At 41.0% G+C, this 22,700-nt stretch overlaps 1 protein-coding gene across 1 annotated transcript in view; it reads left to right on the plus strand.

The window, feature by feature from the left end:
* The window catches only part of RNF150 (ring finger protein 150), a 115,575-nt gene that overhangs the window by 74,229 nt on the left and 18,646 nt on the right, over positions 1-22,700 (plus strand). Inside the window, exons 3-6 of the mRNA XM_042051929.1 lie at positions 4,308-4,379; positions 4,797-4,879; positions 11,107-11,203; positions 16,724-16,934. Of these exons, the coding sequence (XP_041907863.1) occupies positions 4,308-4,379; positions 4,797-4,879; positions 11,107-11,203; positions 16,724-16,934 (463 nt within the window). The remainder of the gene's footprint in view (positions 1-4,307; positions 4,380-4,796; positions 4,880-11,106; positions 11,204-16,723; positions 16,935-22,700) is intronic.

Here is a 22,700-nt window from a genome sequence, read left to right on the forward strand (position 1 = left end):
CTATGGGCTTGTGCACCTACAGCCAGGGTGTCAACTACAAACATGATGAGGTATCCATTTTTATTTTAATACATTTAATTTTTAAGAATACCTCTATGTCGGGGTATCCCGCAGTGGTAGGGAGGAGAAGAGAGATCCAGCAGGCAGGATTTGTGCAGCAAGATTGATTTATTTAATTATTTTACAACTCTTTTATAGACTTTTTTCTTCATAGTCTAATTGGTCAAAGGATCAGCCACCTGTTGGGGTGATTGGCTAAAATCCTAAAACCTCCATTGTCAAAATATTTTCCTACTGTACTATAAACAAAGGTTTGCAAGGTCACAGGTGTTCATAGTTTATAGAACTCAGTAATATCTTCCGTGAGAGAGAAAAATATCTAAATATCTCACGGGACTGGAAAGAAGCAAGAGAAATTCTTGCTAGCGGCATATTTGTATCCACACCTCTAGCACCAACAACTGTACACTACATATGGAAGTAGAAGTTAGGTAGTAATATTCACATGATTGAACCTTTTTTTCCCACCTAACAAGATGACCAGGAAGTAGGTGGTTGCCCTGATGATAAATACTTTTGATATGAAGAGGATAAATTTGTGTAAGAAAATCTGTTTTCTCAGTAACTTGTTCCTGGAGTGCTCCTGACAATGAGAGATTTGAGAGACTTTGTAAAAGGCTGTGGGAATTGTTTGCATCAAGAAACATCACATTGCAGAGCTAATTAGAAGCAATTTGGAATTACATGACAAGTTAAGTTCCAGAGAATAATACAGCAAAGTGGGACCTGATGTCACAGCCCTGTAATAGCCAGGACACAGACTTAAAAGCAGCAACAAACCAACCCTGTCAGTGTGTCAGATTTCATATTTCACCAGTAATAGTAGAGTTCCCTTTTTATTGTTTGTGAGATGGGAAAATGACGAGGGGATGATGTTTCAGCACCAGACTTGTTTACCACATTTCTTCCATGTCCCTTCTTTCCATTGGCTTCTTGTTCAGAGGAAGTTTTCTACAAAGTCATTTTGAAACTGCTTGGGCTCCTTCAGTTTTGCAGGATAACGAAAGCCAAAGCAGGTAGTGATTGCACTAGAGTTGAGGAGGATCTTGCGTGTCCTGGGTTAATCTTCAGTATGTGACTCTCAGCATGTGGAGCATTTATCTGAGGAGGAGGACTGGTGGCTGTGGCTTGGAATGAGAGTTTTGGACCACTGAATAGAGATGTCAATCTCTGAAGCAGTTTGGGAAGATGCTTGCCTGTAGCGGGGGGTGTCCCGGGAGCAGGGGAATCCAGCCAGAGTCACGATATGAACACCGATACGATTTGAGCATCGTGCTCCAGTTTTTTTATTTGGTTACCCCAAGTTATACTTTTTCCAAAGTTCACACCCCTTTCCCATCAGAAAGCCTCTAAGCAGCGGGGGAGCTGACCAGTGTATACCTTTTCCCAAGGCTGTTCAAGGCTGCTGGCTAGCAGGTGCCTTCCAAGCCTGCTTTCAGCCTGAGGCCCCGTCAGGGTTACTTCTGCAACAGCCCTGGGATGCCCAAGCCCTCCTGGGGTATCCTATATTCCACAAGGAATCCCTCTACACTTGCCATGATGGAGTCTGCAAACTTTGTGGATAGATGTGTCCAACACCTCATCCTGATGATGTGTCTTATTCTGCGCAAGGCACAAGGTGATCTCCCTGCAAAGGTGGTAGTTTAGTAAGGCCATTAAGGGAGAATCACTTACTGTAACTTCTCTTCCACAGCATTTACGGTCATTTACTTTCTCAGAAACACGTAAGTGGTGCTTTCCATGCGACTGTCCTTCCTTTTTAATGAGCACTGCCATCTCCTCAAGACCACTGCATCTGATATGCTTAACTCCTTCCAATCCAGTACTGAATGTTGCAGCCTTGCTAATGAGATTATGAGATTTATGACTGTAAATCTCTAAGCCTCACTTTAAAGCCTTAAACTGCTGTAATACTTCTTATCTTTTAGGAAAAATCATTGGTTATTGATAGCATGCCTTGCGTTCAAATGGGAGAATTCTTTGAAAGTTTGACTTTAGTCCAAGAAATTCCTGTTCTTTCAAAAACTGAATTACTCTCATTTGCATGTAAGTTATGAACTTACCTGTTTATGATAGATAAGAGAAAGCAAACATGGAAGCAGGCAGATCAAAGATGTACATGAGTTTTTAATCTTGTCCTTCACCTTCAAGAACATGCAAAAAAGAACTGAGACATTGCATTCATTAAAGTAATAATAGTGATAAAAAGGGATCACAAGCACTTTCTGAAGCAGGACATAATGGCTCTTGTCTTGCTGTATGTTACCAGTCTGTCTTTGATTTACATTAAAGAACCAAATAGCTGACAAGAAATGTTTCCAACTCTCACTCGATTCTTTTATTTAAAGGAGACTGTGAGAAAAATGGACCACAGAAAGAGATGTATAACTACAAGATACTCCTTCACATTCAATAATTAAGTTGCTGGAAAGCTCATATGTAAATCTCCTGATACCCAAGATTGTTTTCATGTCTTTAGCCAGATCTGAAATTGCACTTTGCTTTCAGTATTGCGTGTGTTTTGTCAGCCTTTCCAATCCAATAAGCTTACTCTCTAAATTTAACCCAGTGATTTTAATTGAATCTGAAGACCAAAGTGGAAATTTACTGGTCATATCTGTGTGGTGATTAGGTCTCAACTTATAAACTACCTCGAGCTTCCTTCCATTTTTGGCCTCATGCTCTCATCCCATCCAGCTGGAAACCCTTCCTGCTGACAGGCCCCTCTGAACTCTGGCACAGGAGTTTCCCAGCTCGCAAAGTTGAATGTCTTCTGAGTCACCAAAGGCTCTAAGTCTCTCTCCTCTCTAACAACGCATGGCTGGAAATGTGGTTTGGGAGGGGAGGTGAAGGGAAGAGTTCATGTCATTTATTGGTGGCAAATTCGAACACACTCTATCATGAACTGTTATAAAGCAGACAAGAAGACACTGGAGTGGGCGTTGCTGCATGAAACCATGTGAGAGAGGCGTGGAAAAAATGGGGAGTGCCCAAAGGAGGGTCACCAGTATGGTCTGGGGGTAAAAGCACATGGCATCTTAGGAAGGGTGAAGGGAGCTTGCTAAGCTGGGTGGGGAGCAGAGGAGGAGGAAGGGCTCTGCTTCCAGCTGTAAAAAGGGTGGTTGGAGAGGAGTCAGAATCAGCCTCTTCCTGGAAGTGCACAGGGTAATGGTCACAAATTACCAGCAAGGGAAATTCCATTAGTATGTTTAGAGAAGAAAAAAGACTGAGATTGGTTAAGCATTGGAACAAATTATCCACAGAGGTTGTGAAATTTCCTTTCCTGGAGATATTCAAAACTTGACTAACACAGCTCTGACTTTGAAGTTGACCCAGCCTTGAGCAGGGGGTGGGAGTACATGACCTCCCAAAGACTTTCCAGCCTGTGAGTCTGTCTACAGACCGACTGCCTTGTTGCTGGATTAGCACAAGTGAGCAGCCAAGTCCTTGGAGCACTGATACAGGAACAAGCTCCATAGCACAGGGTGCTGAGCAGCGTTTGTGTGAACTACCCCGCAATGTTTGCAGGCTCTTGCAAGGGGCAGATATGTCTGTCTCCAGTGTCTGAGGACAGGGTGTTTTGCGTCAGGCTGTTATTACATACTTTAATCCTGGTGGCTGTGACCCTGCCAGCACAGTAACAGTGTTTTGGAAATATGGGAGAACAGTCAGAAACATCACGTGGTAATTACTTTATGGTCCACTGGAGGGAAACATAGAAAGGCAAAGAATGAGCAAATGGTTATGTATGGACAGGATGTTACTGCAGGACTATGTAGTGCTTTACCTGTAAGAAACTGCAGGTGCTTCCACCTCATTTTTTTAAGGTAGACAACTCTGTATTGCAGGAAAAAAGACAGGAGAGATATTCAGAGTTTTCATGGTTAAAAAATTAACAGCTCACTTTCAGAAGTTGTATCCTGCTGAAGATCATGAACTAGTTATGGAACAAAGTAAGAATAAAGTTCAGTGTTCACTTTGATAACTGCCGAGTATATTTTTTAACAAGTGTCATTAAAAAAAGAGAGGGAAGAAGTAGGATACCCAAATAGTGGACTTGTTACCTACATTGGTACTCGCTGCTGCAGTGTAGTGCACCTACTGTGCCCTTATTATGAATTATTATGTTTATATTTATACACTACCCTGTTCCATGTGCTTAAAATTATTAAGAAGCCTAGGGAGAAAAAGTTTTGATTTCTGCATGAAGAGTTACTGTTTGCTTAAGAGCAAATTTTGTATTTCAGCGCCGGCTTGGAGATGCCGCGAAGAAAGCAATCAGCAAGCTGCAAGTCAGGACGATCAGGAAAGGTGACAAGGTAATTTTTCAAAATGCTTGTTACTAAATGAAACTTTGTGCCGAGGATTCCTTCAGGCCTCTGGGACAATGAGGCAGAGCAGAAATGCCAATTGCTTATTTAGCTACTGTGTCCTTCAGGTGGGGGAGGAGTGCTGGTCAGTGAGTTACGGAAGGAATAAAGTGGGCAGAGAGAGTGATTCAGTTAAAGATGCAGAAAATCCTGAAAGTTAAAACATCTTAAATAAATCTGCATGCTTCCCAGTGCAAGTTTCCAACTGGAAACATGTCAGAAAACCTGACTTGCTGGTTTTGAAATGCGTTACTGGATTTGCAGTCTTCTTCAGTGACTGTTTTACTTTGTCATGTAGGCTCTTAAATGAAGAGATTAGCTAAAAAAATAAAAAAATGAATATGATGAATATTCTCTTTCCTGTAGGAGACTGAGCCAGACTTTGATAACTGTGCTGTTTGTATCGAAGGCTACAAGCCCAATGATGTTGTCAGGATATTGCCTTGCAGGTAAATTGAAGGTGCTTTTAGCTCTAATAATCTCTACTTCAAGACAGTCTCTGCTCTCAGTTTCACGCTGATGAGATTACCTGAGAACTTGGGGAGGGAAGGGTGAGTTTATTATTTTGGCCTGTTTAAAATCTCTTGGTAAAGATATCTGAAATGCCTCTTTATTCAATGTGAAGTGAAACTAGTGTTGATGGTGGTGAGACCCTGAGGGTTTAGTATGGTAGTCAGAAATTTTGTCTGACCTGGTCCTACAACAAAGTCTTCAGTGGGATTTTTAAACTAAAGTTTTGATTCATCTGTTTTCCTCACTGGTTTTTTTTAATCAGCCCAGAATAAACGCCTTAGAAGAATTTACCTCTGACTTGAAGGTGAGCCCTGGCCACAGCAGCCTGGGATAGAGCAGGCTCCTGCTCCCAATAGAGCTACTTCTTTCGCTGTCCTGGGCCTGAGAAAAGGATGACTTTTGTCAAAAAAGATCCCCAGCCATAGAAAGAGATGCACTGAGTAAAACATGCCTCATGAGAAGATGCCCTGTGCAGCAAGTCCACCCACAGTGATGTGACACAGGAGTGCAGCCTCTTGCCATCTCTAACAGCTGTATTCATCTTTGTGCTATTGTATTGTGATTTGTGAATTGTTACCTAATGGAGGATTTCTCTGAGGAAATCAATTTCTTAGGAAATTTCCTAGGATCAGTTGCCCCTAGGAGAGGAACAGCAAGTGTTTGATTTCCCTAGAAATACCAATCTGAACTGCTGCACATACAGAGCAGAGATTTTATTTTTTTCAATAGAACTTCTTTCTTCTCCTGTGTAATACTCACTGGCTTGAGAAACCAAAATACTTGATTATTTTCCAGCTATGTTGTACCCTAGTAGATATTTGAATGTTACAAGCTGTCCATTTCTGTTAGTTCATGTGACTCATTAAATCTGTTTACTGCCATCACTAAATGGCTAACACAAAGCAACAGATTAATCATAAATTAATCATAAATTTGACCTACTGTAAATCTCCCACAAATTGCATTTTTTTTTCTACAAGCAGACACAAACACATCACTTCATGAAGCAGAAATACAGAAAAATGAGAAATTAGCAGAAAATGTGGACCTTAGTTTGGCATCAAGCCTGTTTGCACAGAAGCAGAATAAAGCTTGGAAAATTTGCATGACAGAGACAGGCAGTGTTTGGAAGTAGATCTACAACAGCTTAAATATATGTTTAAGCTTTAGCTTTCACTTGTGTCTCACCTCATAATTCAGTGAGCCTTTGTCATCCACGGCGTTGGGTCAAGCACAGTGAATAGGAAACACAGAGTTAACAGGTGGTATTTAGTTCTTGGCTGACTTGAAAGGTCGCCCAGAAAATGACTCATGCTAAAAGGGTAGGAGTAGCAGAACTGTCTTGTAAAATACCCACAGACCGAGCCTCAGCAGTCTGGAATTATAAAAACCCAAAGATCTTTCTCAAGTAGCTATTTCACCAACCCTGGCTGTCCTGCTACACAAACTGCGAGGGGAGTGTTTTACATACTCACATGGGTTTGAATTTCTGAAACATGAAATGGTACTCATGATTCTTTCTGCTGTTTTCAGTCTCATCTCCTCATCTAAAACAAAAAAGAAAGTGGATTAATTTCTGTTTCTGTGAAGTGAGTAGGAGTGTGTTATATCTTGATAAAGACCTACAGACTGTAGTTTTCCCACTCTGGCATCCTCAGTTAAGCCCTGTGCAGTTTCTAACATGGGAACCTCATTAAGCCGCCAGTATAGCAGTAGATGAGCTCAGGAGTCAAATAGATACATGTTTACTAGGATTTGGCTGTTTTCCCAAATGTCCTCTCTTTTCTGCTGGCTCTGGGATAGCTGTTTTTATGTACCCCACTCTGGAAAGCTCGGAGGAGAATTCCAAATGAACTTGTGCTTCTTCCTCTCTGTCTTCATCAGGCAGTTCCCACAACTGACTGATGTATTAATAAATTATATAAAGTATTTATAAATTTCAGTCTACAGAGTGTATTAAATAAATAAGGAAATGACACTTGGTAAAAGTAAAAAGCATTGACTTGCAGCCGGTTTTATATTTAATGGTAGCAAACATCTCTGAAGTTTGAGGGCATTGACACAAGATCAAATGAAACCAAGTTCGTCATTCCCAGAGTGACATCTCTTGTCACAGCCCTACTTCATTCTGCTTGTCTTCCATCTCCAGCTTCAAAACACCATTGTCTTTTCTGCTCTAGCTTTGGAGAAGGTACTGGTGCTGCTGCTCCCGGTGTGTGCCCTTAACTAAACTTTTACTAACTTTACTAAACTACAGAGAGGCAAGACATTTCTTTGAACCTTATCTCTGCTGAGTGCCTCATAAGTTCTTTTTTTTGCCATTTCATTTCTTTCTCCAATAAACACATTCTCTTACTTTGTTCCACCTCATTCTTTTCCCCTGAACCTTCACTCTATGAACAACTGTGAGTTCAGAGAGTTTTCACTCCTGCTTTTTCTTTTTATTAGCTTCCTATGAAAATTATTTCATCACACACATTCTTCCCTTTGATTCCTCCTCTCACCCTCAATGTCATCTTCTTGTGTCCTCCTCAGAAGTAAATGATACTGTACAGGCACCCCCTAAAATCTCAAACCTTCTTGTTGGATACTACAGTGCTACAGTCTCTCACAAAAATTCTTAATCCTTTACTTCAGCCCTATGTCTAATCCAGGCAACTGATGCTCTTACTTAGGGTTATCAGGGATGTGCCTCTCTTTTTGCATAAGTGAGACTAGGAATGGAAGGTGGGAGAAGAACAGTTTCCCTTAATCTTGAAAAAAAGCCTCTCAAAATTGTTGGCAAGCTGAAAGCTTTACAATAGTTTTTTAGCTTTACAATAGCTTTACAATACAATAGTAGTACAGTCATATTTTTATTATTATTATAATTTTGGCTGAGTGCGACATGATTTTTTTTCCTTGTATGATTAAAATTGCAGCTTTAAAGAAAACAAGTACGTTACAAACAAAAGCAATCTCTAGTTAAAAAATGTGAAGTGCTATTTAGATAATAGTAAATGGAATGCTCTGGGACTCTGAGGTTCTTTTGCTTTGTGTTTTGTGAGTTTTGCACAGCCACGTGCAGTCACAGGAGAGTGCGGGAGGGATCTCAGGAGGCCACCACCTCTGGAACAGCACAGGGGCACTGGCACGCATGTGTCGTTTTTGGCAGCTTTTTCCAACACAATCTGCAGTCTCCCAGGATGAAGACTGCAAATTCCCCTGATAATTTATTGCAGTGCTTCGTTACCTTGACTGTGGCGAAGCCTTTCTTATTGTGTAACCTGGATCTCGCTTGCTGCAGTTTAAACAACACCATTGTGCCTCTTATCCCTGGGAGAGGTGGAGAACAGTTGTTTCCTTCCCCTTATGAAAACCTTTTTTTATGAGGTTGTGACATCTCGCCTTCCTCTCTGTCAACTAATCAGTTGCAGTTCTTTTGAGAAACTTTCCAACCCATCCAAATCAACATGGTTTTGCAATGAATGTGGTTGCACACAACAGGGAAAAAAACCTGTATTTTTTTTTTCTAGCTTTGACTTTGATTGTGAAAGCCATGTCCTGAGCCTGAGCTTGAAACACCTCTTACTGTCTCCCTGTATGGGTCATTACTTCTGAAATCATCCATGATGGCTCTATCCTCTCCTTCAATTTAAAATTTGCATCATTCAGAACTGCAAAGGGAGTTTGTTGCAGTTGATCTTTTTACATCTTTGTCTTACCATGTGACAGTGAAATACTGCAGTTGCTCTCTCATCTTACTTTGTGCTGACCCTTCTTTTGCGTGAATTTGGAACATGAAACAATTGGCAATTTGTTGAATGCCATAAGCATGTACACAGTGCTATACCTAATAAACTTTCAAATCCAGATCTGCAAAGCCTGCTACCTTGCTTCCTGCACAAATGTTTACATGTTCAAAACAGATATTATAAGAGCTCATTGTATAATGCAGTACAAAAATTTTAAAAGGCAAATCTTTATCTGATTTTCAGTACCATTCCATTATTCTGTGTATTTATGTCAAATAATCAAGTTCCTTCTGTAGTGTATATTAAATCTGAAATTAATGGAGTCATAATACACTGTGCTAAATTAGTATTGAGAAGTGCAAAGTGACAGGATCTGTCATGTATTTAAATTACTTGGCATTGTTAGGATTTATTTTAGAATATTGGTTTTGAACCCAACTTTAGGAACACTGAATTTCAGATTTTAAGGTCTTTAAGGCATGAAAGTGTTCCAAGCTTTTGATGATGAGGAAACATCATGAAATTCTCTAATATGAATCCCAGTTTGACTGAGGCTTTCAAAGCTGGAGATTGAAAACAAAAGGGGATTTTCTGGTCTATGGTAAAATGTCTTGGTGGAAACTATGTATTTTTTATTCAAAACAGATTTTGGAAATCTGTTTTGTTTTCTGAGAGATTAATAAATATCTCCGGTTTTGTAAATGGACAGATTATTTTGGCACAAACGTGTTTGCCAATAAGCATATTTGTTTATGAATTTGATTATATAATTAAAGAAAACCAATCGCTGACAAGAATTTCATCGTTATTTCATGTAGCTGAAAGGCAAGACATAGACTTTCAGTATCCCCCATGAATTAACAAACTCAAGAAAATCTGTTCGTTAGAATTTTAAATGTAAAATTACACATGCCTAAGAACTGTATCTTTATGCTTTCACCAATTCAGAATGCTTGTCTGATGATGTGCTGAATATGCCCCTCCTAAGATAGAAGGAAGGAAGGAAATGTTAAGCAGGACAGAGACCAAAATCTGGTTCATTTGTTGTTATCCATTAGGTCAGGTCGTCTTTGAAAGGCCAGCTGTGAACTTTAGTAGCCTTAGTAAAGTAGTGGCTCAAACTTTAAATATCACAATGCTTCATTTGATTAATCACGTTGACATGCAGGATCAAATGAGGTTTGATACCCCAGCCAACTGATATAATTAGACTAGATCAAACTTCCAAGAACGTTTGCTCTTTCCCATAGTTGTATGAAGTGATACAAAGCACAGGAATGCAATAATTTGCCGTGTGGTGACACAGTACGTCTGCTGACCCATTCAGCTGAATAAGTAGCTGTTAAATATCTAGAGTTACTTTGGTACATTAAGTGACTCTGGCGCTCTCAGAGATTGCATTTCCTCGTAGAGGCTGGTATGGGCCATGCTCCAGGCAGAGCCTTGGGATCATACAGATATTTAGGTGTTTCAAGTCCAACAACAGACCCAGCACTGCCAAGCCCACCACTAAGGCAAGTCCCCAAATGCCACATCCACACGTCTTTTAAGTGCTTTCAGATACCACTTCCCTGGGCAGCATGTTCCAATGCCTGACCACCCTTTGGGTGAAGAAATGTTTCATAGTATTCCAAGTAACAGAATATGCTCTCAAGAGAGAGTACAGTCAGTCAGGTACACGCACTAAAGATCTCTACAGTCATTATCAGTTTGCATCAGGCAAAGCTAAACAAGAAACTTTCAGTTCCTCCACCTGATTAATGTCTAGGAAAAGTGCTGCCCAGCAGCTGTGGAGCTCAGGTAGTTGCTTAGTGGTCACTTCAGACTCAGAACAGGATTAGCAACAATTCCTTCAGGGAATTGTGTAGGAGCTCTCTCTGATGGGCAGCTTCTAAAGAGCAGGGAAGTCAGAGAGAATATTTTAAAAAGCATTGTACTGGTTTTTCTGTTTAAATGAAAAGTATATATATTTTTTTTCTAATTCATTTTATTTCTTTATGCCTCTATCCCGAAAAATGCTAGATCCTCAATGGCTTCACATTTAAATTATGTGTAATCAGGTTTGTATGTAGAACCATTAAGAAAAACTAACATGATTTTTACCTTTACCAGCAAGCAGCTTTTGTTTACTGACAGCCTTTAACATTTAAAGAATATGGGGTTTGCTAATGCATTTTGTATATTTTCCCTAAGTCTCTAATTATGTAGATCTTCTATTCCAAACACACTGAAATGTGCACATCTATTTGAGTTGCTGCAGGAATCATTTTAGCCTTGTGTGCATAGGACCTAGTTTTGCAGTCCTTGCAGAGGTCACAAACTGCACGAGTTGAAATACTCTCACTTAACTGAATTCAGTATCATCTGGTACTAAGTGGTAAATTGTGCTGTGGTGCATTTGAAATAAGATATCCTGGTTTTCTTTGCAGGCATCTTTTCCACAAGTCCTGTGTTGACCCCTGGCTGCTAGACCATCGTACCTGCCCCATGTGTAAAATGAATATTCTAAAAGCTCTAGGGATTCCGGTAAGCACTTTGCACAGCAGCCCATTGGGGCAGAAGGGAAACACCAGCCACCTGGGTATATCCCTAGCCTTTGCCTGTCTGTTCCCATCTTACTCTTTTTGCCATGTTATTGAATAATTAATTGATTTATAAAGGGAAGTACAATTGGAAATGTCTGACTCTACCTCTCTCCTGCACCCCACTTGTATTAGCAAGGAAGACTGTGTGTATGAGGGTTGGTTGGGTGTTGTGATGTGCATGTCTTGTTGCCTGCTTGGTGGAGCAGAAGATTGTTCACTGGTGTTATGGTGGTTTTATAGAATCTTTCACATAGCTTTCAGAACTGGATTTATTTTTTTAATCATGTGCTCGGTTCAAATATGAAAGCAGGAAGTCTGGAAATAAAATTTTCTCTGCTATACTTGTCAAGGACAACTGATTGCTTGTTCTGGGGAAGGAAGTCCTTTTCTGTCAGGTTTCTCCTAAAGTCTATCTGGAGCAAGATCTGCATTCCTAACTCCAGTTAAGGGCCATTTCTCCCGGTTACTAAGCATGTGGTGGAGCACATGACATACAAGAAATTGTTAAGCTCTTCATTATTTGGAACATTCAAATGTGGTTAGAAACTGCCAAAGTAATTGATCTTTCTAAGTCACATCTTTGCATTCAGATAGTGTTTGTCCGGTCTGCCATACAGTTTCCCAACTGGAACTATCGCAAAGCTCAGGGGCTTCACCAGGAAGGAGTGAGTCACTCTCCCCCACTATGCAAGGCTTGTGAAGTTCAATAATGAAACACCTCCAGCTGATGCATTAACAAGTGCTGTAAATACCCCGCCCCGAGCTTCAGTCAGTGATGCACCAGTTCACATTTGAAAGAGCTATATAAAGTAAAACAGCTCACGTGAACATACTGGGGAGCTGGTATAGCCAGTCCCAGAGAACTCCGTTTCATGGAGACTAGGAAGCAGGTTGCAGGCAGATATGTTAATAAACCTAATATAATCCAAACGAAAAACATGCAAAGGGGAAAAAGAAGCAGGGCATTGTAGCTAGGGTAACACATCGAAACGCAACTGTTAAAATCAGCATTTGAGATGAAAAACCAGAATGAAGGCTATCTCTGTCATTCAGCATCTCTGCACCTCGACTTAAATACGGAAATATTTCCCCAGGTTCCATGTCTTAGCTCACAGGCCTGCCACGAGCAGTTACACAGGGTTCTGACACCTCTTCTCCCTGCCTGTATTGTTCCATGGCTTCCTTGTGCATCTGACAGCACCATACCATTTTTGCTCTCACACTGGCCCATTCAGATTTTTGTCCAAGCACTTCATTAACTTGCTCTTTATCCAGCTTCATAATCAGGAGATACAGACAAACCAGACCAATGCTTTCTGGAGAGCTGCAGTGAGATATTAAAGGCATCCCAGAAAGTTTAGTGCTGTTAGAATTTACATCCAGAACACAGTTCTCACTGGCTTCACTGGCTGCTGCTGAAGGCTAAGCATGTCCACAGGCTGTTTGAGGCTGGGCACAGCTAGTGGAACAAAAAACATGCCCAGAGGCCATGTGTAGAAGTTTTGGTTTACATGGCTGGATTTCACTGCATATGAACAGCTCTGTAGTGGCAGGTGTAGAAGTACCTAATTGCCAGGAACAATTGAAGCACCATTCACTTTCCACAGCCATTGTTTCCCTTCTTGTAGCTCCCTGTCTTCTCTGTACTGCACAGCAGAATGGGCATCCATCCTGCTCTCCTCACTGAGAGCTTTCTGCATGGAGCTTCTGTGGAAATAATTGTACTGGGCATGTAATTAAAGATGCTGCTGTAACCTACATGAACAACTGGTTCAAGTTAAGATTTCCGAATCAGCTTTAGTGTTGGTCTGTCTTAACACTAAAAATAAAGCACTTGGATGTTAATGTTCCGCTAGCAAAGTTTTTTTAGGGGATTTTATTGTATGAATTTCTGTAAAAATTTCCTTCAGGTTGTTCTAAGACAAGCTGAAAACAGCCCTCTCTTGGAGGAGGCATACTGGCATACATGGATCATTGGATAGGTTCATGAAGGGAGAGCCTTATCCCTCAAAGTGACTTACAGTAAGAGCTGCTGTCCGTGGGAAATTGGAGTAGATGGTAGCCTTTGTGTCAGGTCTCCTCTGGCTGACAGCAAAGGAAGTGGAGGTCTAAGAGCATCTGGTAGCTTGACAGTTAAAAATTCCTATACTGGTATCAGTTGCTCCTCTTCCTCTCTTTTTTCTACCTTCTCTTTCTAAAATACACCTCAGCTCATGCTTATCGCTTTCCTACCTTATGCTCTCTCCTGCTTCTCCTCTGCATAACCCCTCCTGCCCAACCTGTGTCCTTTTGATCTCCTGCTCAGCTCACAGGACCTGTTTTCCATCTGCATAGAAATCATGTTGTCCTCACCCTTCTCACTGCCCAACACCAGCTGAGGGCAGCCTAGGGTGGACATCATTTCCTAAGGTGTGCTTTCTGGTGCTCCCATGAGCCAAAAAAGCCAGCAGCACACATGAACTGGTGTTTTTAGAGACTCATCACTTAGCCAATTGTCCATAGGCTGCTGTGGGAAAAGATGTTGCCCTAAAAGAACCTGTAAAGTTCTAGGGCTTCTCAGTGAGAGGTGGCAAACATTTCTGTAGAGTGGATGAAGCAAAATGTCATTCCTTAGCCACATTCTTGGGTCTTGCTGAGCCCTCTTAGCTGAAATTTCCACACACAAAAGAAGGAAAAAGCCTTAGGCAGGCATCAGCCTCTGATGGAAATGAGGAAATCTTACCATGACAGGCTATGGGGTTTTTTTCCTGCCACATGCATGTTTGTCCTATGATTGTTATTAAAGACCTGGCTTGCGTGTCTGTGGATATACTGTGCTTCATTTAGCTGGAAGACTTGGGATTTTCCAGGAAAGGATTGGTTAAACCCCGAATATCTAAATGCTTCAATTCAATTCACAAGTAAACTCTGCATTTACTTTGTAATAGAGACTTCAAATATTATCTACCCTAAGCTCAGATTTCCCAGGCAGCCATGAGGCACCAAAACTCCTGCACTCATTTTCACAGTAGCTGGGCACCCCAACACCTCCACTTTTCTCCGCGGCACTCCATAGGATTATTAACTTACTACCTACCAGCAAATGGTTGGCCTGACCTTTTCCACTGTCTCTTTGCTGGCAAATCCAGCTCAGACTACACCTGCAATATTTGAAATGGATTACCAGTTGGAAGTGTCTTTCACTTTCAAAGAACTACATTGCTATTGGGACAATCATATCACATAAAATATTTTCCCTCTGCTTCTCTCCCTTTTCTGCAAACATCTGCTGGATATGCAGTCACATGCATTTTTGGCAGCGGATTGTATGACTTGAAGCTATTCACTAAGAGCCTTAGCCAAGCCCTCAGAAGTCAGTACAAAGCCTTCCCTTGACTTTAGTGGAATTGTGCTCTGAAAGCACTTACATGCAGGGCACGAGTGAAACCAATATAATTAAATGTAGCAAATGTATCTGGGTCACTCTGGCAGCCAAAGAAATAATGGTTTGGGGTTTTTTTCTGATCAATAATATTTTTTAAAAAATTTTATTACATAATAATAATTATGTAAGATATTATTATATCTATTATATCAATATAATTGTTATTATTATTATGTTTCATATAATTAGTTTTATAGCATGCTGCTTAGTTTGGGGCATTTTTTCCAACTAAAAAATTATTCAGGAGTAAAGGGATTAATAATATCAAGCAGTACTATTTTTGCATCTTTAATGTTTGGTTTGGCTTTCAATTATAATCCCCCTCTTTAAAAGGTTTAAAAGTTTGTGATAAAACCCCATTCTAGGAATAACTGGAATCAGAACAAAGGATAGACAACTGATCCCCTGAAAAATTGAAATAGTTTTTACTATAGGAGAAAAATAGACCTTTTGTTTTTAATATATGCTGCCATCAAATGTAAATTAAATTAAAATGAAATTATGAAAAGATTGTTTTATAATAGCTAAGAGTGAGGGAAAGAGTGATAGATCTAAGGGATAATTTTGGATCCCTGTCCTACAGATAAGTGATTGGTACTTCACTTGGAAAAGTACAAATTCAATGAGTTTCCTCATGCTATAGTTGAATGTTCCTTTTTTATCCCAATTCTGAGGCATTCTTGCTGCTTGTGGATTAGACTGGAGCCAGACAACAACAATTCTAGTTTTCATTCCAAACTTCAGTTTGTGGATACAAGACTACTCAAATTGCCTGTCTTTTTCATTAGGAACATTTGTGAAAAAAATATTTAAGAGGTGACAACAATCAGACAGGAAATGTGTGAAAAAAGAGAAAACGTGCTAAGTTCCTGAGTCTGGAAAAAAAAAAAAGGAGTAAACATATGGTAACCTTCTGTGCTTGAATTCAAGGGGATTTCTCTTGTGTTTAAAGTTAAATCTCTCTTTAAGCCTTTGCTGTATCATATTTTGCTTGGTGCCTCCTGTTGGAGATAGGCAGGTAGTGAGATTTTCTGAAGTGTCTTGGCATGTGAGACAACTAAGCGTAGAATAAAAATCAGATCCACCAGAGTACACCTCCTCTGACAATGGCCATCTGGATGTTGGGTTTCCAGTCTAGCAGCTTGAGCCCTGTCTCTGGTTAGTGCTGAGCAGAGGGAAGGCAGAGGGAGCAATTCATACCTAGGGGTAGGGGATGAATCACACAGCAAAAATGTCTCAAACCACTGAAGTTAGAGGAAACCTAAGTAACTGATCCAGACTAGCTGTCTGGTTCCTGGAGAATAAAGATAAATGGAAACAAATCAATATTTCCTAACTTAACAAGGTGTCCACATATTGCAGCTCAGTCTTGCTATGTCTCTCTGTCACTGGTCTTGCTTCACATAGCAAGAAAGGCTGTGAATCGAATAATGCTCTTCAGTTTCCCGTTATAGTGTGTTTGTTTCTTTCCTTATAATTGTATTTTGTAGCAAATACAGTATTAGCAAAGGAAATGATCTTTTGATGTTTAGAAACTTGTCTTATAAACAGCTTTAGCTTCTAGTTTTGTACCACACGCATAGATGCATCCACAGGCAGGTCCCTTGAATTCTTATTCCTGTAAGCTCAGATATTGGCTCTGTAAAATGTATATTTCAGGAAAGGATAATCATTCCCCTTCAGCTCCTGCCTGTTTACATTTGTGATCTGATTGAGCAATATCCCTATGTTGAGCAGATCATACCAATAAGTGAGTTATTTTTTTTAATGTGCACATTCCCAAACTCTCTTAGAAGTATAAATAAGAATGTTTAGCAATTGTAGGTGATACAGTTTAATACTCAATGTTTCCATGGCATACTTTGGGTCTATCTTCCAACAGACTGTATTAAGTTTTAAGTACATGAAGGCAAACTCTGTGTGTTTATTCATTATATGTTGCCATTTTCAATACTGAAATCTGAAGAAGAAGAAAGAAGTAAATGTAATGTTTTTAGCAGATAGGAGCTCCATTTTTTTCCTTTTTTTTCCCATTAGCCAAATGCAGATTGCATGGATGATACACCTCCAGACTTGGAAGCATCCATAGGAGGACCACCAACCAACCAGATCACGGGAGCCAGCGACATAACCGTGAATGAGAGCTCAGTGGCCCTGGATCCCCCAGCCCAGACTGTGGGAGTGCTACAAGTCATCCAAGACGTAGACTCCTTTCCCCAGGCTGGCGAGGGTAACTTCACAACAAGCAGTAAGTTCCAATTTCTGGCAGGATTTGCACTGAAATAAATGTCTAGAAATCCCAACCACAAATCCATCTCTAGTGCATGGCCTTTGAGGGCTTTTCTCTGGAGCAATGGCCTTATTTTAAGGCCAGCAGGAATCTACAGGGTAAGTAAGTTTCATTATCATGCGTTCTGCTGTACTGGACTGATGGTCGGAGTTCCTGTACTTGAAAGCTTGAGTGCAGTGAAACAACACTGATGATTTGTACAAAAACAAAAGGAGAATTTTACAAGTTTTCAGTGTCTTTAGTTTTCACTTGTGTAAGGGGTGTAAGAGGTACCATTTGAATAAGTAATTCTCAAAATGTCTGCATGTCTCTCTGTTCCTAAAAATTATGTTCTCTGTTGAAAATCTGCTTCTGAGAGTTTAAAAGGAATGTTGTCAGCTGTTTTGAGTGAGGACTGTGCTAGTCTAAAATTCTCACTTGTAGGTAAAATAGCAGATCAGTAGAAAATACCTATGGGTTTGATACTAGTTGGTGTATTGACAAGACTATTTTAGAAAATCATCAGATATACTTGAAGGTAGGTAGAAGAATGTGCCAAAATACAGATTTGTGTGTAGAGTTTGTGTAGACTCTGGAAAAAAATATACATTTTCAATGATTTCTAGGTACTGCTATGGGACTGGGAATGAAAAAGAAGACAAGTAATAATATGATGTGTAAAAGGTAGGAGAGACATGATGGAGCTAGGCTGAAATGATTTTACATTACTCTTCTTACTCTGTGGAGAGACTTGATATCCCATTTTCTCTCATATTGCAGCCAGTGTCATGGCAGTGAACATAACTTCTAGAAACACTGGACTTGTGACCTTAGATACAGGTGACCCAGAAATGGATTTTTACATTCTGTTTTGTGGATTAAGTTCTGGTTTCAGGTTTGGTCCTTTTATGGTCTAAGTTCTGGATCCAGCAAGGGGTGAGCAGCAAGGTTATAATCCCAGCCATCTTCCATGGCCAGCCCGTCAGCTGGGGGCATTCAGCTTTCTCAAGTCTCCTTGAGTGCTGGCAAGAGCTGTTCAGAACAAGATGGCATTTTGTTCCTTCCAGTAATTGTTTTTAAATGCATTTGAGGCTGATTTAAAAAACAAAGGAAAGATGGTACCACAATGTAATAAAGACTGGGCTAAGTGCTGGTCTCTGCTCTGCCCTTTAGCACTCCAGAAGCAAGTAATTCCTCTCACAGATAATGATCCTTGCCCCACAGTTCTCTGGAAGATCCACACTGTTAAGGCTGGGAAGGAGGGATGTGGGGTGGCCCTTAGGCACACAGCTGCATGACACATGCTGGGAAAAGCCTGCAGCCTGGTCCAAAGCCCAACATGAGGGGCAGTCTGTGCCCTTCATCACAGGATCTTGTCAGGCTGAGAAACAGCTCTTCTGCTTTCTCACCAGGGGTAACAATGGTGTTGAGGCTGCCAGGGAGCACAAGAGCTCAGTAACTCTCCAGGCACTCTCTTCCCTCCAGATTTGTTTCAAGAGTCTGCAGAAGGAACGAACACATTTGTAATTCATTTTCCAAGTTGCCACCTAAGTTAAGTAACTGGGTGAAAAGCTTGCTCAGAGCCAGCAGGATACTGCAAGGCCTACAAAGATGCTTTATTTTGCCTTGGTGCCCTTTGTTTTCCACCTTATCCTCCATTTTTCCCCTTACCCTTGATAATATTGGACAGTAGACCTGAAGACTGGACAATCCTGAGGGCTGACAGCAGAGCCCATGGACAAGGAATTTGCACCAAGACCAGGCACACAGACAGCAAACTACGGAGCATCAGGAGATCTTCATCACCTGAAGAGACTGGCCATGCCTAGGGAAGGACTGTGAGATGGGTTTTGCCCTGGTTATGTGAGAGAGAGCAGGAGAAGAGAGCAGAGAGAGAAAACTGGCAGATGGCCTGAGCTCTGTGAAGGTTGTGAACCTCACACTGTCAGAGGGGTGGGTGGGGTAGCAGGCGTTTCCAGTTGTTTTGAGAGGAAAGAAGTCCTGAGGGAGGCTCGAAGCACCTTGGGACCTTCCAAATGCAGATGTATGCCTGCCTGTGCTGTGGTTGTCATATGGTCACTCAGGGAAATCTGGTTTAACGTTTAGTTAGCTGCTGTCATTCATTCATCATTGACATATAGACATGACTCTTCATCTGGATTTCTCATCTAGAGGGCAATGCAATACTTGAATGTTTGTCAGTGATGGATGTGCGAGTTTCCCTGCTGTCATCACCACATCCAGGGTGGTCCATTTTGTAGTAGTTTGTACTACTATGTAGTGGTCTATTTGTAGTAGAAAAGCCGCTTAGTCTCTTTTTGTAGCAGAGCTGCAGCAAAGAAGAGTCCTTTGGTTGGGAGTTAGGGGCTGAGTTCCAGCCGTTACGGGAATTTGAGTCTCTAGTTGCCTCATGTGAATTTGGAGGATTCAGGCAGTCTGAAAGGTAGAACTTGGCATTGTGGGCAACCTGAACTCTTAAGTCAGTGAAAGGGGAACATCCAGGACCTTATATGTAGTTGTGCTATGAATCCACATGCTAACTAAATCAGAGGGCAGCTGTAGGCTAAATTACTGGGTCATAGCTGTCAGAGTAGATGGAACTTTATAGGCATTGTGTCTGTTTATCGTATTTCTCATATCCAGAATGCTCAGTTACACAACTGCAGAGCTTGCTGAGTGTGCCCTTTCTGTGAACTAGTCTGCCTGGGAATTTGTAAGTGACGATGCTGATTGCTCCTAGAAATCTTTGCTGAAGTTGCTAGGTTCTGGCCTCTTTATATAGTATTAGTGACAGGAGCCTACTCCAAGGCTGAATCTGCACTACAACTTTTTTCTCCCCTGTTATTGAATCTGTTCAGACTCTGAGACTCCAGTGCAGACTTGACGTGGCCTCTTGCACCCAGCACAAGTCCTTGCATCCTTCCTTGTTCCTCACAAAGTTCAGTGGTCCAGGAGGTAAAGGACTTGCCACCTTCTTTCCACCCACTTCTGCAACACTTTTCACTTCATTGTTGTTACATTCTTTTTTGTCTGTTGATTAATCATTCTGGTATTGTCTTGGTTTGGGCTTAATTTCTGTTCCTGTGGTTTTAGTGATTATTCAGAGCCAGAAGACCTCCCACAGTGTGTCTGGAGGGAGGGTATTCCCAGAATACTGTTCACATTGGGTAAAATTCTCTCTCCGTGGTGGCAAAGCTCCTGCTTACTTCAGTGGGGTCAGATACTAATTTCTGGAACTCAGCCAGTGCATTTCTTCTTATTTCTGTCTGTATGCTCAGCAGACATCTCGCCTTCTCTCCCTCTCTTTTGCTCCCCATGCTCCTGATATCTGTAGGACCCTCAGAAATCTAGTGTACTATGAACATCTGGATGGGAGTAAGCCCTAGGGTTCCTTGCTAAATGAAGCATCTCCTGTTTAGTAGCACTGAGCACTTAAAAATGGACCATCAGTTTCTCTCAGCTGCCTTTTACCAAGAGCCAAGCCTTCATCAGGTCGCTTGGGCATATCCACAGCCCAAAGTCTGTTTGGTGTTTAGTCTTAGTGACTGTTTTCTCTCTGTGGTGGGATATTGTGTAGGATCCTGGGATAGCATCTTGTACTATATTTCTGTAACTGGTTGCTGAAAAGGTATTGATGGAAAAAGTGAAAAACTGGAGTTTTGGAAAAAATAAAAGAAAGGGTGAGTGGAGGGGGAAAAATAGTGTGAAACAGATAGGAGTTCATGTCAGCTGAGTTTACTGCTCTGACTTTTTCAGCTCTCCAGAGCATATGAAAGAAGACCACCTAAGGATCTTTTTCCACATAATGCATAATAACAATCTGTGGTGCCTAATTTTTAGAAATGAGTTATGCAAAATGTTAACATTTTTGTAAATCTCAGTGCAGGTGGAATTTCCTGCTCTACATATGATATGAGTGTGAGCTGGACTTGGCTAAGATCTGAACTTGAGGGAGCTCTGAGCTACACCAGCTTCAGAGGGTGGATTTAGGATTTGAGGAGGCCATTGCAATATTCTTTGGGTCAGGCTCAGCTGGGATTGAATGATACGGGTAAAAAAGGTAGTTTTCTGGGAAAGTGGCAGCTAGATATTCTAAACATATGGTGACACTTTTATTCTTTTATAGCACCCATGGTCATTTATGTCCCACAAGCACTTACTAATTTCTGCAGTAAATAATGTGCTGTCTTTGCCCTCCCTTCATAAATACTTCCAGTTTTTCAATTTAGACAAGCTTTTATATTCCATTCAGTGGGATGTCTCATCCCACTGCATAGGGCCTCAGAAATCCCACTAGTACTATCTCTGTAGTTGGAGGAAGATCCATAAGTAATTCTACTGCACACATGGGCAGGACTTTCAGTGTGAAAAACTACAAACCTTCCCCCAAGGTGTCATATCACCTGCAAAGTCCACAGAGTTCGGCACACTGTAAACAGTGTGGGCAGTCTAGACAATAGCAGTTCCTTTTCTGCCTCTCATTTTGTTCTTTCCATAAAACCCTGCCAACATACAGCTCATCATGACTGTTAGGACCCTTTCAAATCTCTCTGATAGCTCTTCATTAAATCTATTAATATAACTTTTCAGGTAATTATTTTGAGCTGTCTATTTCTAAAATGTCTTTGTGAAGAACTGTCAGCCTTTGGAAGTGGATGAAAGTGCATGATAAGAATCTGATCCACTGTTGTCTTGTAACCATTTGACTGTTCCTCCTTGCTATTAATAGTGGGGGTTTTTAGGCAGAATATAAATGGGGAGGAGAAGGTGGAAAAACTCCCTAGATACTAATTAGTACAGAAAGTTATTAACACTTGCATTAACAAGTCCTAATACTGTCCCAGAGAGAGAATACGGATGGCACCTAGTTAAAGACTGAGCAGATTGGCTCCCATGTGCCTGGCGTGTGACATAAGTCCTGGTGGCCCTATTAAAATCTTGTGTGGATGTTGCACTAAGTAATAATCATGGACTGAAGCTTCCAATGAGCTGAGTTCCTGGATTGTTTGGGACAAATACTGACACCAACATAGCATTGGTGGTTTGAAAGAGTCACCAAGTGAAACATAGCTGGCACTAAAAATGTGCTCTGGATTATTGCATACACCTACCAGACTCCTGCCAGACTCTGAATGGACAGGGAAGTTTTTCTGTTATAAATCTGTTCCTCCTTTCCATACATTGAGAAGTGAAATACAATGTGTTTCTACACAGCAAATTGCAAAAAGTGATGTACAAAACTTCTGTGAATCAAGGAGGAAATTTAAATCTCATTTGTTTGTTTGTTTTCTGTTTCACATCTTCTGTGTCCATTGACACTGTGTACAGAGCAAGAATGAGGACATCAGATCAGTAATGCCCATTGTCCCCACTGAGCTGTGGTATGGCTCAGTCAAAGGGCATGGTAAGCACCCACAGCAGTCTGGACTAACCTAGGGTCCCAAAAAGGCAGCAGATGCCATGAAGGTTGCTTAATATTTGAGTCTAGGAAAAGATATAGAAGAAAGTGTTCACCTTCATTAGTGGAAGCTCCATTTATAAGTCCGCCTGTACATCTGAGGTCTGCGACAGTCTTTAGCTTGCCTCTGTCTGTCCCAAATTACATTCCTGCCTCCATGTTGCTTTTATGTTGTGTAGCTGCCTTGGAAGCCCAGTCCAGAAGCCAACCAATTTCTTCCTGGTGGTTTTGTTTCATTTGGATCAGTTCCCTGATCCAGAAGTTGTTGTGCCAGTACAATAGGAGGA

Source organism: Corvus kubaryi, unplaced genomic scaffold (assembly GCF_017639235.1).
Source record: "Corvus kubaryi isolate FWS band 111438036 unplaced genomic scaffold, C.kubaryi_AGA036_p1.0 77, whole genome shotgun sequence".
Taxonomy (NCBI): Eukaryota; Metazoa; Chordata; class Aves; order Passeriformes; family Corvidae; genus Corvus; species Corvus kubaryi.